This window comes from Emys orbicularis, chromosome 6 (genome assembly GCF_028017835.1).
Source record: "Emys orbicularis isolate rEmyOrb1 chromosome 6, rEmyOrb1.hap1, whole genome shotgun sequence".
Taxonomy (NCBI): Eukaryota; Metazoa; Chordata; order Testudines; family Emydidae; genus Emys; species Emys orbicularis.
The window spans coordinates 91385234-91402588 of record NC_088688.1 but is presented as its reverse complement, the minus strand read 5'-3'; the positions used below and the strand labels follow the sequence as shown (position 1 = coordinate 91402588).

Below are 17355 nucleotides of genomic sequence, written 5' to 3'. Positions count from 1 at the left end.
AGGGCTCCTGTACTATTCAGTATTTTCATAAATAAACTTGGATAATGGGGTGGATAGTATGCTTACAAAATCTGCAGATGACAAGCTTGGAGGGGTTACAAGCACCTTGGAGGGCAGGATTAGAATTCAAAATGACCTTGACAATTTAAAGAGTTGGTCTGAAATCAACAAGATGTAATTCAATAAAGACAAAGTGCAAAATACTACCCTTAGGAAGGGGGGCGGGGAAAAAAATCAAATGCACAACTACAAAATGGGAAATAATTGGCTAAGCAGTAGTACTGCTGAAAAGAATCCAGTGGTTATAGTGTATCACAACTGAATAAATCAAGAAAGTTTGCCAACTTCTGTTTGGGCACGGCTGCGTTAATAACACCACAGAGGGGAATCTTATAACTTCACATTGATGTTGCCACACATTTTACCAGGCCAATACTAACCAGCAAATTATGAGTTTTCAAATGATACCTTACAAGGCATACTTTGTAGAAATATTATTACAATAGTGTGCAGGGTGTAAATACAGGGGAGTATGCCCTATGAGGAAGGTTAAAAAAACTGGGCATATTTATTCTTGAGAAAAGAAGTCTGAGGGGGAACCAGATAAAGTCTTCAATATGTTAAGGGCTGTTATAAAGAGGACGGTGATCAATTGTTTTCAATGTGAGCTGAAGGTCAGATAAGAAGCTATGGTCTAAATCTGAAGCAAGGGAGATTTAAGGATAGCTTTCTATGTATAAGGATAATTAAGCTCTGGAATAGACTTCCAAGGGAGGTTGCAGAATTCCCATCATTGGAGCTTTTTAAGAAGAGGTTGGACAAACTCCTGTCAGGACTGGTCTAGGTTTACCTGGTCCTGCCTGAGTGCAGGGGACCGGACCTGATGACCTCTCAACTCAACGTCTCTTCCAGCCCTGTTTGTCTATGAAAATGCAGTTATGTTGTTTAAGATTCACAACGCAAATTAGATCAATTAATTGAATATTTACTGAATCAAGTGATTCAACTTTATTAAAGTTTGATTATATAAATCCAGATGTCTTATGCTTGAAATAAAACTAATTATTTATTGAATACAAAAAATAGGCCTTCCCTGAATGTGAATTCTATGGAGTACTAATACACAACTGCAGTGATGGATAAAGTGTTAATATATCAGAGAATAGGTATTTAACTTACTGCTGAATGCTCCAAGTCAGTATATAAAAAGCTGCAAATTAAGTAACAAATCTGCATGATGCATCAGTGAGAGATCTATAAAATTGGTGTTAGTAGTATATGCAACGTACACGATGAATTGGAATTTCTTTCATATCTTCCCTGTGATCCCGGGCATAGTCCCATAGATAATAATCAAGAAGAACTGCATTGATTCTTTCACTCATGTTTTGTCCCTTCTTCTTATAAAGTTCCAGCAGGTGATCACAAATCAATCCACAACACCAAATAGAACAACCTCGGATCTCCACTTCTTGTTTATCTCCAGACTGGAACATTATTCCTATAGAACAGAGTAGAGAGCACTCCAATTAATGTTCAGTGGAACAGAAGACAGGAGTCACAGATGTTATACACTTTCTCTTTAAGCTTCATTTAGTTAAATATAAACCAGAGTTACAGATTTAATATACTGCACTATAAATAATAATAATAATAAAAAAATCAGCCTGTGCATTTTCTAGAGTTTTCATTTTGTTTTTCTGTGTATATTTATGAGTTGCTGCATTGTTAAACTCCCATCTACTGAGAAGTATGTCCTATATATTTTAGTTATTTCTAAAATACAGCAGTAGGTGGCCGCGGATGAGGGAAGGGTTGATATATGGGCAAATCCAGATACTACAGCACTATTCAGAGTCAGGAAAGCTGCACACATTTATGAATACACCTTACTCCTGTTCTTGCACTTCCAGTCCTTGTCAGTCTCTTGTCAGAAAAAGATAATTACGTATCCACCATTGTATGGCAACAGAATCTGATTATATCACCCTAGCACTAGAAGACCACAAGACTCTTAAGCTCCTGTGGTTTAAAACAGAATTCAAATCTGTTTTCCAAAAAACTAGTGAACAAATCCACTGTGTCATATAATTCCTCATCGGGGAAGATATAAGACAGACACACTGTTTTGCATGTAGATGATATTGCAGTTTCTCATTTTCTCCGTTAACTTTTTCTTTTTTAAACAAAGTAACATATATATTTTAGAAGAGTTAATCTACTCCTTTTGAACAGCTCACTAACTGAACAGAAGGCTATTTTAATCTAAAAAGGATTTAACAGCTAAAACAGAATAATCCGGAAAATAAAGGTTTTGTCCTGAAACATTATTCGGTGGGACTGTAGTTCATCCCATTATTTTGATGTCCTTTACCTCTCCCCAGTGCCCGCAAGAATGGAACTGTAGCCTTTAGTTTGTATTTGATGCTGCCAGTCAATACTGAAAAATTTGTGAACACTGAAACCAGGACATCACAGGAGAGCAACATTGGGTACATGAATAAAGTGCAATGCACTATATTCCGATTTTCAATGAGGAGGATTGTTTGCTCTGAAAGACTTGCTAAAGGGAAGAAAAACCAAATTTGGAAGACTGGGAGCTGCTTTCTTTGAAGTAAGTGATTGGTATAATTAAGGAGACAGGGAAATGTAGATTTAATAAATGAACTATTGTTTATAATGTCTTGATATTGGATTTACCCTACTGCCAGGCAGTATTGTTTCATCACAGAGATGAACGAACAGCCAAAAATTACCCAAAACTAAGTACAGAGTAAAGTGGTTAAGCCAAAGATAGGCTACAGGTTTTAATGAGAAAAGTAAAACAAACAAATGAAAAAAATCTAGAGACAAATCCCATTTCTACTATTAGTTGTTTTACTGTTAACATGCACAGGAAAATGGAAACAAACATCAATAAATAAAAACACAATACGGAAGCTGTATTTGTTGGACATAAGTGTGCTATCATGTATTGACAAAACACATCACTGATTAGAATAGAGGTAGTTGTCAGTGGACATGAATAAAGGACTGCCAGATGTAAAGGGACCCATTTATTCTAATGGCTACAATAGCTAGGTCTGACTCCAGAGAGAATTTGCTTACATGGTCTTCAAAATTTCACTTCATGTGGATAGGTTTACATAATAACTAACAAAATAACTTTATGTTTCTATATTACTGTTCTTTTCACACACACAGTAGCTGTTAGCAGTTCGAGGTAAATGACTGTCCACACCCTTTTGTTTTTTCAAGTTCAGGAAGAAGGTAGGTACAACTATTAGGAACTCACTAAGGGTATGTTTACACTACAATTAAAAACCTGTGGCTGGCCCATGCCAGCTGACTCAGACTCACGGAGCTTGGGCTAAGGGGCTGTTTAATTACAGTATAGACATTCAAGCTTGGGCTGGAGCTCCAACCTGAGTTTGAATGTCTACACCGCAATTAAACAGCTCCTTAGCCCAAGCCATGTGAGCCAGAGTCAGCTGGCATGGGCCAGCTGCAGGTGTCTAACTGCAACATAGACATACCCTAAGCCACAAACTGGCAGCTATAACCTTGTTGAAAATGACACCAGCCCAACAGAAGCTCAGTATACCAGTTCAACTGGTATACATCCTTTTAAATCCAGCCTTAGTAGTGTTTAATCCAAATAAATGTACAGTTTAATATTTATATACGATGAAAAGGATGACGGGGCGGTCTTCTCATCCCCAATCTTTAGAGCATGTACTTTCCCACCCTCTCCCCATCATTGGATGATAACTCTGCATATCAAAAGGAAAAAAAACTTCATATACCTCTTTCATAGAGGCTAAATAATCTCTATGCTACAAAATATTCATAAATGCTGACAAACACCACAAACACACTTGATGCAATAAAGGAGTTGCAAACCTTCATGGAGTTTCCTCATCAGTTCATCAGAATATCTCATTGCTCCCAGGTGAACAAGGACTTGAGGGATCCTATAGTCAGCAAATATAGTCAGACTAGAAATGTCACCGAAGCAGCCATCTCCTTTCCCTTCCAATGCGCTCCAGGTATCAGCCACTAGTATTTGTGCCCGTTTATAAAAAGACACCTTTTTACCCTGACAGACAACAAGAAAACAACTGTTTAGGCATCTGAGAGATGCAAGTATTCAGAGACTTCATTTTGTTAAAGGAAACAATCATTATGCTTACTCAACTAAGGATGGCTGCCCCCCTCTATGTTTAAAGAAATACTAATCTTAGAATCTTATCATGTTTCACTCAAATGCAACTCAAAGTATAGCCTGTTCCATGTAAGGAAGTAATACTTTGTATTTATAGCAACAATTTCCAGCACTTAACTTTTCAAAAGAAAGAAATTAAAGCAAAGCTGGACTGTGATAGTACAGCCGAGTCACAGCATATGCGCATTTAACTTACGTGAATTCAACTATATGCGCTCGGCAAAAAAAAGAAAAACAACAAGATACCTGTAAATAGTGCGGGCGATTCCACCCAATGAGCATATGCCCCGGAGTGAGCGTGAGATGGGAGACGTGAATCTGCTGCTCCCTCAGGTCAGTCTCAGTTCCTGCGTGCCTCTCATAGTGTGAGCATCTCACCGCGCTGAGTGTGATTCTAGTGTTTAAAGATACGTATTTTTTGTACAACATGGCCCCTAAACGCCAACTACTTCATCTGGTGCTCAACCGAAGAAACAGTGATCTGTTCCAATGCTGGAGGAAAAACTGGCTGTGTTGGACTTACTGAGAGACGGTATGTCGGTCTCCAACGTGGCGCGTAAATATGGCCACAACGAATCTAGCATCCGTGCCATCAAGATTTGAGAGAGAGAAATTCATCAAGCTGTGGCATCAAGTGCTCCAATAACTGCTAAGGTGACAAGCCAGGTGCGTGATAAGACTTTAGTGAAGACTGAAAAGGCATTAAACTTATGGCTGGAAGACATGAACTGTAAACGTGTGCTTATCGATGGCAATACGTTGCGAGAAAAGGCTCTTAGCCTCTACGCACTGTTCAAACCTCCTGCTGAAGAGGGACAGCCTTCTGATGAGAAGGAATTCAAAGCCAGCCAAGGTTGGCTTAACAGTTTTAGGAACCGCTTCAACCTCAAAAACGTGCAGACTACTGGTGAAGCTGCATCTGCCAATGAAGAAGCAGCAAAAGCCTACCCCGAACAATTAAAGAAAATCATAGAAGAAAAGGGCTATCTTCCAGAACAAGTTTTTAATGCTGACGAGACTGGGCTCTTCTGGAAAAAAATGCCCAACCGCACTTATATTTTGAAATCAGAAAGACAAGCCCCTGGCTTCAAAGCAGCTGAAGACCGTGTGACTGTGTTGTTTTGTGGCAATGCAGCTCGGCATTTAATAAAACCAGGCTTGCTCTATTGTGTTCTGGCAATCAAATAAAAAGGCTTGGGTGACGGCAGCATTATTTCTGGATTAGTTCCACAAGTGTTTCATTCCGGAGGTCAAGTGGTACCTCGAAGAGAAAGGACTTGACTTTAAAGTGTTGCTGATTGTAGACAATGCTCCTGGCAACCCTGCGGCACTCCGGTTTCCACATAACGTTGAAGTCGTCTTTCTCCCCCCCAATACCACCTCCATCCTCCAACCTCTCGACCAAGGCGTGATTAGCTGTTTCAAGGCTACGTACACGAGGCTTACGTTCTCACGGATACGTAGCGCTATGGATGCTGATCCCAATCTTAATGTGATGTAGTGTTGGAAGTCCTTCAACATTGCCGATTGCATCACTTATATTAAACAGGCAATGGATGCAATCAAGCCTGAAACAGTCAATGCATGTTGGCGAAACCTATGGAAAGAATGTGTGAATGATTTTAAGGGTTTCCCCACCATTGACAAAGAAGTGAAACGCACTGTTCAGGTGGCCAAGGCAAGTGGGTGGTGATGGCTTCGTCGAGATCCTTGAGGAAGAAATTGAACAATTAATTGAGCGCCATAGAGAAACATTGACTAACAAAGAGTTAGAGGAACTGATAAAATGGTCTACAGAAGACGAAGATGATGACAACGAACAGGAAGAGCCAGCAAGTTGGAATCTTCATAAATTTGCTGAACTGTTCCAAGCAGCGAAACACTTGAATGATTTAATTTCTGAATACAATCCCTCTATAGAACGAAGCCTCAAAATCACACATAGTATTACGGATGATTTGAGACCGTATCTCTTGAGCAGCTCAAGAGACAACAGCGACAGTTGCCGATCACCATGTTTTTCAAAGAAAAACAACCAGCAGCAGATGAGCCTACGCAATCAACTTCTTGAGCGGAACCAGAACCAACCACTTCGTCTACAACTCGCTCTCCGTCACCCAAGCTCTCCCACACCTCTGTCTCCTGGATCGACATCAAACCCTGATGACCCCCCTGTAATTAAAAATACAGTACTGTAAAATTATATTGTGCATATGTACTCTATTATATAGTGTACATTACTGTAGACATTATACATATTATTGTACAGGGTTGTATACACAAAATCATGTACAGTATACTGTACTTTATGGGCGATTTAAGGGATTTTCAAGGGTAATTTTGACTATACGTGATTTTCGCCTTACTTTAGAACCTAATCTCCGCGTAAGATGCGACTCCACTGTAGTTTTCATGCCCTGGCATGCATGCACTTTTATCCTTCCCAAAATGCTACCATAGTGACCCCATCTCCCTCTAAGCCTCCATAACTTGTCTGTTGGACAGAGTGGAATTAGCTAGGGTTGTTGGTGGCAGTTTCCAGGAAGAAGCATATATCTTTAGGGAAATAGTGTTACCATTTGAACTGCTTTCTCAGATTGTTTCGGAGGGAAGTTGGGCCAACTATCAGTTTTGGCAGTGGGACTCCATTGAAGGATTGGATGGTGATCCCTCCTCCCCAATGAAAAGAGGAAAAAACAGCTGGAACCATCAGAACCCTTACTAATTCTGACCGACCAATAGATCTCATCTTGAGAGTCAGACAGAGGCCTAAGTACCATGTTACCAATGCTAGTTGCTGCTAACAAAGCAGTGTATTGAGCATGTAAGGTATGATAATGCTTCTAGTACCAAATCAGAGAAAAGGTGGATTGTTAGGGAGTGAGGATTTTACAGTTCCAGAATGTTGGACGCAAGGGATATATATCATTCATGGGTCACTGCTTGGAAAGGATTCCATGGTTTAACTGGCAGGCATAAGACTCCTGCAGTGTGAATCTCAAAATTCTGGGACACATTTCAAGTACAGCAGTGATTTTGAGTACAACAGTGATTCACAAGTAATATGTCTCTGGTCCCCACTTCAGCGCTTGCTTAATTGTGGCCTAGAACAGCAACTAATTTTTGTTTTGTTTTTTTGGGGGGAAGGGGAGCACACGGGGGGGGGAGAAGAGAGGGAGGGCAGTCTATTAATATTGTTAAGGGCACAAACAAAACAAAAAGACTTTTTTGGTTTGTAATTTGCCTTTAAGATCATAAGGACAACAGGGACTCTGATTTCTGTAATTTTAGTAACAAAGTGTCTCGTATGTAGTACCTTTTGTGAAACTTATGCTCATAGAGTTGGGGACATCTTGTTTTAGTTGTAAAAATTCCCCTCGAAAAATCAGAGCATGACAGAGAAAAGCTGAAGCCTATTTTGCTTATACTTTTTTAATACGAATGTGTGACACTAATACACATTACATTTTTGTTCCTAAGTGTTATTAGGGAAATTTGATTTGTTTTCAGATTCCTCCCCTACCCAACTTCAGTTTCTGCTACTTCCTGATCCTGTATCATGTCATGGTCCTGCCTTGTGACACCTCAGTCTTCTACCATGGAAGCACTGTTGAGAACGTGCAAACTGGGACTGTCTCTCAACTGCTAGCACTGATTTTGTTACAACTAGGGTGTAAATTTGGCCAGCAATGTTTCATCCATCTTCAGAACATATAGCTGCCGGGCAAAAAACAGAAAGATAGGCCATGCACTAGTGCAATAAACTTTGATCATATAAATGTTTATGGTGCAACATCAGCATTAGTGACTGATTTTCATTCTGCAGTTTGTTTGCAGCTGCTATTTATAATGCAAGACTCATTAAGCATTCAGGCTCTTGTGAAGGTTACATAAACACATTTTGCCATTCCGCAGATAAGAAGCATATTCTGCTTATCACTTTCCAGTAAAGTGTTTATCTTTTAATCAGACATGTATTTGCTGGAAGGAGGAAAAATATGCTTTGAACTGTTTAACGTGAACAGCATAGTAAGTTCAGAAACTAGTTAGGGTGGACTTATTGTAGAATATAGGCCCACCTTAGATTTGGATGAACTATGATTTTAAATTGAGTTGGGATATTAGCATGAGCAACAGATCCAACACAAATGACCAAAAAGAATAAGACCGTGAGAAAGAAGAGTTGTTGTGTTAAACGTGTAGTGACCCTTCTGCGGCAACACTGCGACATGATCCCATTCTGGCCTATCTCGGAGTGAAGCTGGATCGCACGCTAACCTTCCATAACCATCTGAAGAAGGTAATTGCCAAGACGAAGACAAGGGTCAACCGGGTCCAGAAACTGGCAAGCACAAGCTGGCGAGCATCACCATCAGTGCTAGACACATCAGTCCTTGTGTACTCCGTAGCTGAGTACTGTGCACTGGTATGGACCAGAAGTAGTGATACTCAACTTGTTGCTGTCCAATTGAACACTGCAATGCGGTGCATCACTGGAACCCGCAAGTTGACCCCAACACCTTAGCTGCCAATGCTGTTGCACATTGCTCCCCCATCCATTTGCTGCAATGCCACAACCCTTCAGGAATTCCAGAGGACCATGGAAAATGAAGTCTTCCCATCCCCCAGGACCTTAACACCATTTCTCACCAGCGCTTGAGGTTGCATAAGCACTTTTGGACCCAAGCATTTAAGCTTCAATAGTGTGATTTCAACCCTGATGAAGCTTGGAAAGCAGAATGGAATTCATAAGATGTCACAAATAAATGCCTTGTGAAAGACCCAATGCAGAAGATCCCTGGTTTGATCTCCCACAAAGTTAATGGGCAACCAAAACCACATCTGCAGAAACCATGGCAGATGCGGATTCTTGCTGTACAAATGGAAAATTAAAGACTCTCCAGTGTGCGACTGGGGTCACCCAGAACAGACCATGGAACATATAACAACTCAATGCCCGATTCACAAATACGAAGGAGGCATCGTAGCAATACACTCTGCTACTCCAGATGCAACAATCTGGCTTAGCCATCTAAATGTAAAGATGTTGCTCTACATTTACATCAGCCATACGAAGAAGAAATAGTGACTCTTCAAATATTAGTGCTATCTTATTTAAGATTCAGGCGAAATAACAGAAATAAAACACGGTTAATTGGGTACCAGGTGCAGTAAATAATCAGTTATAAAAGAAACTCCATCTGGCCTTTGCCGATTATTGGACCTTAGCTATTACATCACTTATTTGTTAAAAGGTATAAAAAAGGAAACTCTTAAAGGGTTCATTGCTAATACCTGCCTGACCATGCTGGAGCTAACCAATATGGATCTAAGCACCGTTGGGTTTAGGCCATTTGTAAGTATCTTGATCAAATGCTTATAAAATGTTTTGTTACTGTTTGGAAGTAGTAAATTACTTATTATTTAGGCTTTTTAGACATGATATTTATACAGTTGATTCTAAATATTTGGTTGATTTAATAAAGGAATTTATGATTAAATTAATATCATGGTAATACCCTGCATAAATAATAATTCAAACTCATCTGAACTGTTTCCCATACAGAAGACATCTTATTTCTCAGTAGGAAGCCACACAAAGAAATAAAATAACCTCGCCTACTGAAGACTAGCTAGGGAAAAATTAACAATCAATTATAAATACCATTCTGCATTTTATTGGCCTGCTTCCTCTTTGCATGTTGTCAGTATGCTTTAGGTTCAAGTTAAGATGTTCAAAAAAGGTATCTTGAAAAGACCACCTATTATCACTAATGCTCGTGCAGGTCTTCTTCATGTGTGGTGTGAAAGTGGAGTGCTAGTATAGACAGGACTAAACACAGTGAAGCTCACTTGCTCTGACACCCGGGACAGAATATGCTAGTACAGACCAAGCTCCAGTATAGACAGGAGATGCCAACAAATGAAGCAAAAATTGACTAGACCCAATTTCCTGAAAGGCAGCCCTGTAGAGATGATGTACGAGCAGAAGTATAACATTATGGGTTCATTCTATTTTATATTCATCTATATAACACCCACTGAAATCAACAGGAGTCATGGGGCAGATCCCCAATTGGTGTAAATTGTTATACTCCATTAAAAGTAAAAGTTTCTTCAGTGGCTGCTGAAACCCTTAAAAAATGGGGAGAAGGGAAGAAAAAAAAAGTCTGGAGACAGATAAAAGGAAAAATAAAGTTAGTGGGAGCAGAATATGAACTTTCAGCTACTGGAATCATCTCTTCCTGTGTGTTTATATAGATCCTGGTACAATGGGGCCCTGATTTGACTGGGAACCCTGTCACTCCTAGAATACAAAAAAACAAAACAACAACAAAAGTGGTGAAGAGGAAAAACAGAAGGGGGGGGAAAAAAAAAAAAAAAAAACCAACTGTGCACTTTTACTCAGAAGTGTATATCATCCACAAGGAATGCATCACTGACTAGTACAGGAATTATTTATCAGTGCAAGTAATTATGGAAGTCCCTACTGGGTTTCAAGGAGCACGAAAGCTTTAGTTAAGCAAGTGATTTTTAAGTAATTCTTGTAATTTTGTTATCTATTGTTAGCTTTATAAACAAAATAAAATTTTACCACATCTTAAAAATTAAATTATTTTTTAAAAACAAAGTTCCCTATATTACTAATGATTACATATTATTAAAAACCCATTAAAAATATCAGATTTTCTTTTCACTAAATGCTGTTTGCTTTTTACCCCAGAGAAACATCAGTAAAAATTGAATAGTCAATTTCACTTTCAGGTTCTCAAGCACTAACACCCTGATATAATGTTTGGATAGCAAACATAGCAGAAGAATTGTTACCATTGAAATTCAAAAATAAAAAGATTTCATGGCAATATTTCTGTTAGCCTTTGATTTTATGGAAGCTTATTTTCACAAAAATCTCAATTCTGGGCAAAAATCTGACCTGTTGTCATTTAAAAAAAAAAAGTTTTCATGGACAGCCTAACAATAATTTTGGGGTACACTCAGTAATAAGTGAGCTCTTTTTAAGTTCAAAATTCCCCAGCAGAACTAACTTACCTTAAATGTAGCCTCATCTCTGTAAGAAGGAAAATTCTCTACTACTATACGCAGTAGTTTCTGAGCACTTTTTTCACTCATTTTAACACAGGTGACAAAAGAGCCTCCAAACTTCTCAAGCAGAATTGTCCCCGTTTCATTCAGAATACGATGTCTCTCTTCAATCAAAGGCATGGGGACATCTGTGTTAGAGCGAAATACATGTCTAACCTGCTCAAGTGTCATAGTGGCGTAATATGCAGCACTGGTAATAGGTATTCCTTCAGAAAAATAAAAACAAAACCTTTTAGAATGTCATGTTATATAGGCATTTGCGAAATAATACACTTAGGATTGGAACAGTTATATTACAGCTGTACACTAGAAAGTTATGTTCACAAATTAAGATGAAGCAAGTATTCAGTCAACTGTCCATTTAAAACCAAACTTGAGACAATGCTTTATTATGTCTTTAGACTCCTATAGATAACAGCTCCCAATAGCAAGTCATCATTGTACATTTCTTCTCTTTTTTCTGTATCTTTCCCCATTTCTACTAGTCTTCAATACTTGACTTGATGTTTAAATAATATCCCATGCAAATATCAGCACCCAATTCTTACTCCTATTTTTACTTTAATTGCCAGTCATTCTGAATCCACATAAAATATCCTTATAGCTTTCCCCTTATTTGTATGCACTCATTGTGGTTTCTTCATAAAGACATTTAACTAGACCCACACTGAGAATTTTTGGCCATACCTTCACCATTGGTCTAGCGCTCCTTCAGTGTTAGCAACTGTGGAAGCACCAGCCAACACCAGGTACAGGTGTTTCTATTACTGTGGTTTCTAGACTTGCTGGAGCTGCATTGGTGTTAGATTAACAGGAGAAAATTCCCTAAAATTCTCAGTGTAGACAAGGTTTATTTGTTAATCACAAAAATATAAATTAATTTTAAAAAGTACGTACCTGAAATAACAGGAGTCACGTATGCATATAACTACAGAATTGTCAAAAGTATAGTTTATCAGAAAAAATATAACCCGAGACAGAAATGGTTTTGCATATATATGATTAAGTAGTTTACTTTATTTTCTATAAGAATGGGTATCATTAGAGCCCTTCTAGTTCATCTCATGTAAACTTAATAGGACTACCCAGGTATACTAAGCTGCTCACCTCCATGTATTTGCAGGGTCAGGGAGTAAATTTGAAACTGACTCTGAGACAGTTTTAAGCAACAGAGGGTCCTGTGGCACCTTTAAGACTAACAGAAGTATTGGGAGCATAAGCTTTCGTGGGTAAGAACCTCACTTCTTCAGATGCAAGTAATGGAAATCTCCAGAGGCAGGTATAAATCAGTATGGAGATAACGAGGTTAGTTCAGTCAGGGAGGGTGAGGTGCTCTGCTAGCAGTTGAGGTGTGAACACCAAGGGAGGAGAAACTGCTTCTGTAGTTGGATAGCCATTCACAGTCTTTGTTTAATCCTGATCTGATGGTGTCAAATTTGCAAATGAACTGGAGCTCAGCAGTTTCTCTTTGGAGTCTGGTCCTGAAGTTTTTTTGCTGTAAGATGGCTACCTTTACATCTGCTATTGTGTGGCCAGGGAGGTTGAAGTGTTCTCCTACAGGTTTTTGTATATTGCCATTCCTGATATCTGACTTGTGTCCATTTATCCTCTTGCGTAGTGACTGTCCAGTTTGGCCAATGTACATAGCAGAGGGGCATTGCTGGCACATGATGGCATATATAACATTGGTGGACGTGCAGGTGAACGAGACGGTGATGTTGTAGCTGATCTGTGATGATGTTGCTGGTGTAGATATGTGGGCAGAGTTGGCATCGAGGTTTGTTGCATGGGTTGGTTCCTGAGTTAGAGTTGTTATGGTGCGGTGCATGGTTGCTGGTGAGAATATGCTTAAGGTTGGCGGATTGTCTGTGGGCGAGGACTGGCCTGCCTCCCAAGGTCTGTGAAAGTGAGGGATCATTGTCCAGGATGGGTTGTAGATCACTGATGATGCCAACATTTTTATGGCTGACCTGGAACAACGCTTCCTCAGCTCTCGTCCACTCACGCCCCTTCTCTACCTACGCTACATTGATGACATCTTCATCATCTGGACCCATGGGAAGGAGACCCTGGAAGAATTCCACCATGATTTCAACAGCTTCCACCCCACCATCAACCTCAGCCTGGACCAATCTACACGGGAGGTCCACTTCCTAGACACCACAGTACAAATAAGCGATGGCCACGTTACCACCACCCTACACCGAAAACCCACCGACCACTACGCCTACCTTCATGCCTCCAGCTTCCACCCCGGACACACCACACGATCCATCGTCTACAGCCAAGCACTGAGGTACAATCGCATCTGCTCCAACCCCTCAGACAGAGACCAACACCTACAAGATCTTCACCAAGCATTCTCAAAACTACGATACCCACACAAGGAAATAAAGAAACAAATCAACAGAGCCAGACGTGTACCCAGAAGCCTCCTGCTACAAGACAGGCCCAAAAAAGAAACCAACAGAACTCCACTGGCCATCACCTACAGTCCTCAGCTTAAACCTCTCCAACGCATCATCAGTGATCTACAACCCATCCTGGACAATGATCCCTCACTTTCACAGACCTTGGGAGGCAGGCCAGTCCTCGCCCACAGACAACCCGCCAACCTTAAGCATATTCTCACCAGCAACCACGCACCGCACCATAACAACTCTAACTCAGGAACCAACCCCTGCAACAAACCTCGATGCCAACTCTGCCCACATATCTACACCAGCAACACCATCACAGGACCTAACCCGATCAGCTACAACATCACCGGCTCGTTCACCTGCACGTCCACCAATGTTATATATGCCATCATGTGCCAGCAATGCCCCTCTGCTACGTACATTGGCCAAACTGGACAGTCACTACGCAAGAGGATAAATGGACACAAGTCAGATATCAGAAATGGCAATATACAAAAACCTGTAGGAGAACACTTCAACCTCCCTGGCCACACAATAGCAGATGTAAAGGTAGCCATCTTACAGCAAAAAAACTTCAGGACCAGACTCCAAAGAGAAACTGCTGAGCTCCAGTTCATTTGCAAATTTGACACCATCAGATCAGGATTAAACAAAGACTGTGAATGGCTATCCAACTACAGAAGCAGTTTCTCCTCCCTTGGTGTTCACACCTCAACTGCTAGCAGAGCACCTCACCCTCCCTGACTGAACTAACCTCGTTATCTCCATACTGATTTATACCTGCCTCTGGAGATTTCCATTACTTGCATCTGAAGAAGTGAGGTTCTTACCCACGAAAGCTTATGCTCCCAATACTTCTGTTAGTCTTAAAGGTGCCACAGGACCCTCTGTTGCTTTTTACAGATTCAGACTAACACGGCTACCCCTCTGATACTCTGAGACAGTTTTGAATTTCCTCCTTCCCCCATCATAATGATAACTGGGTATGTAGATTTTTAGTTTAATAAGCAACTCAACCATATAGCAGCCATGCAGTTCCACTACAATTCAGAGTAATTATGTACTAACCATCATCAAGTGCTCTGTTGATTGCAGCACAAAGAGACCAGTAACCACTGTACATCTTGCCTCTGTACTTCACCAGACACTTACGGTCTTTGTGTTCGGACCAAAAGGAAAAGTTAAGGGTATCTGCAAGAAACACCCAATTCACTGCATCATCACTAACTGCTTGAGGGTTCAGCTCGTGAAGAGATTTCCAGCCAGCCAAACTGAACTCTTTTGTTGAGACTTTGTCAAACAGAGCCTCTGCAACTTTCCTCACCCCCTCTTCTTCAACGAGCACGTCTTGGCTGTTCTCGGCTATGAACTTGGCAGAGTCTTTAGGGGACAGGAACGCTTCCATGGCTCTCCTTCTAGTGAGGGAAAGAAAAACATTCAGAGCCATCCTCTGCGGTACTCAGAGAGCGCGAGGTGACCCAGGGGACTGACAGGGCCCAGCACGAATAGGGCCATCATTAGATCCATACATCACCCAGGTCTCGCGGTAGGTTGCCCCACCCCTTGCACATGGTTAGCTACAGGCCGCCACCACAGCACTTCTCTCCGCAGAACGTACCGGAAAAAGAGAAAAACTAACGCCCCCACCGGGCGGGCGCTGCTGCAGCGGGGACAAGCGTCCCCGGCTCTCTGCTTACCTGGGCAGGTGCGCGGGCGCTTCGCAAGGAGGGCTCGGCACAGCAAGTGTCAGAACGGTGAGAATAGCAGGCAGAACGAGCAGCAGTAGCAGCGCATAGCCCGCCCCTTCCGCCCTTCTTCCAGCCGTCAATCTTCAGCCGCCAATGAGAACTTGCCTCATTTGCATAATAGCGGCGATACGCCCAGAAGACGGTGAGCGCCAGCTTCCGAGCTAAGCCACAGACTGCACGAAAGAGCCGTTTAACGGAGTGGGGGCTCAGCAGATTCTATCAGAGGGTGGTGAGGCGCTAACTCCGCCTTAGACTCTTTATGGCGCTTCTGCCAAATTCTTTCCCTCTCTGTGATTCCTGGTCCAATGAGGAGAGGCGCCAGCTGCTGATTTGGGGGTAAGGGAGAATGCAGGGAAGGCGGAAAAAGGCAGTTCTGATGGAATTATATAGCAGCGCGGATAATGAGTTGCTTGCAGAGTGATTTGAACACAGAACGCACCATGCTTTATTTTGAAGTGTTACACACCTACAACAGGCTTAAGGAAAGTGAACAAAATACCAGGTCACGTTCCCCCATAGAAGCCGTTTGTTAGCCTCTGATAGTCAGAAAGACACAAGACACTATGCTCTATAACTCAAAGCCTTTAAATCATGCTTTGAGGATTTCAGTAACTTAGCCAGATGTTATGTGTCTATTACAGGAAAAGATGGGTGAGATTCTGTAACCTGCAACATGCAAGTCACTCTAGCCCAGTTCTCAAAGTTCATTGCATCCTGACCCCTTTCAGGCAATAAAGTCTCTACATTGGGGGGGGGGGGGGGAGAGAGAGGAGAGCGGGTAGAGTACAGGGTTTAGCTTCAGCCTTGGGTCCCAGCAAGTCTAATGCTGGCCCTGGCAACCCCAGTAAAATGGGGTCCCAACCCAGTTTGAGAATCACTGGTCGAGCTGAAAATGGTCCCATCTGCCCTCAAAAGCTAATGATTGTAACACCGGTTTCAGGCTTATTTACACTGTATTGTGAAATAGTCTTTACAGTCATGCTAAAATAGTCCCCATTTTATAAAATACAATTGGACACTACTGCCATTCCATGCACAGCAAATACCAGCAACCCCATATATTCTTTTCAGTGGAACACTACTTACTTGCAGCATTAACACAGACCCAAAGCATTGAGTTGGATACATATCTTACATCCGTAGGTATTTCTCCTGCAAGAGCACAACAGCAATAGAAGCAGCACAGTTCACATATGAAGGGATTCATTTTTGCAGTGTTCTTTCCCCCAGACACTGAGAACTCACTCAAATGAAAATAAATGAAATGGAGACAGCATAATAATTCAAGGGGCTAGATTAGCCAACTGGCTTTCTTTGTACCATTGCTAGAGGTCTAGATTTAATTCAGTTTATATGGAAAAACATGTGTGCCACTAAACATTGTCCTATAGAGAGCAGGCTAACTGTAGAATTTCCAATATAGCAGGTTGTAATGGACTTGACATTCTGCATGGTTTAACATATTTATATTGGCTCAGTATGGCCTAAACACTGATTCTTAAGTGGGACAAAGGTAAGTGGACCACTGACAACTTGAACTTCCATTTTTTCCCCCATAGCTAATTAAAATACTTTTACCTCTTCAGCACAAAAAGTAGAGGCAGCTCAACATCAGAACAAAAGGTTACAGGAAAAATGAGAAGAGGCTCCAAATACCTTCAGTGTGGTAGTTTGTATTTAAACTAACTTTCACATACAAAAGAAACTCCCAGTGAAAGCAAACAACCCTAGGTTTTGAAGCAGGAAAAGGTTGCAATTTGTTATTCTTACAACTGTTGAAATTGACCGTATAGTACAGCCAACTTACTTCTGCTAGCGTTCAAATAGTCTTATGTGCATTTTAACCTTTCATATGCAA

At 41.0% G+C, this 17355-nt stretch overlaps 1 protein-coding gene across 1 annotated transcript; it reads right to left on the bottom strand.

Annotated features, from left to right (window-relative positions):
• Nucleotides 1-977: 977 nt before the first annotated feature.
• Nucleotides 978-15530, bottom strand: QNG1 (Q-nucleotide N-glycosylase 1). The gene is made up of 5 exons (XM_065406783.1): nucleotides 15447-15530; nucleotides 14818-15164; nucleotides 11276-11535; nucleotides 3904-4099; nucleotides 978-1501 (listed from the first exon to the last, which is right to left on the bottom strand). Exons 2-5 carry the CDS (start codon nucleotides 15152-15154, stop codon nucleotides 1269-1271), a joined length of 1026 nt encoding a protein of 341 aa, XP_065262855.1. The 5' UTR covers nucleotides 15155-15164; nucleotides 15447-15530; the 3' UTR covers nucleotides 978-1268.
• Between the last annotated feature and the right edge of the window lie 1825 nt (nucleotides 15531-17355).

Bases quoted from the DNA above. Each gene is read 5' to 3' on its own strand.
- QNG1 (XM_065406783.1), bottom strand. From the start codon at position 15,154: ATGGAAGCGTTCCTGTCCCCTAAAGACTCTGCCAAGTTCATAGCCGAG. The intron at 11,536-14,817 runs GTTAGTACATAA...ATTTTTCTGAAG, and splicing joins CAACAGAGCACTTGATGATG to GAATACCTATTACCAGTGCT. The intron at 1,502-3,903 runs GTTTGCAACTCC...TCTGTTCTATAG, and splicing joins GATGAGGAAACTCCATGAAG to GAATAATGTTCCAGTCTGGA.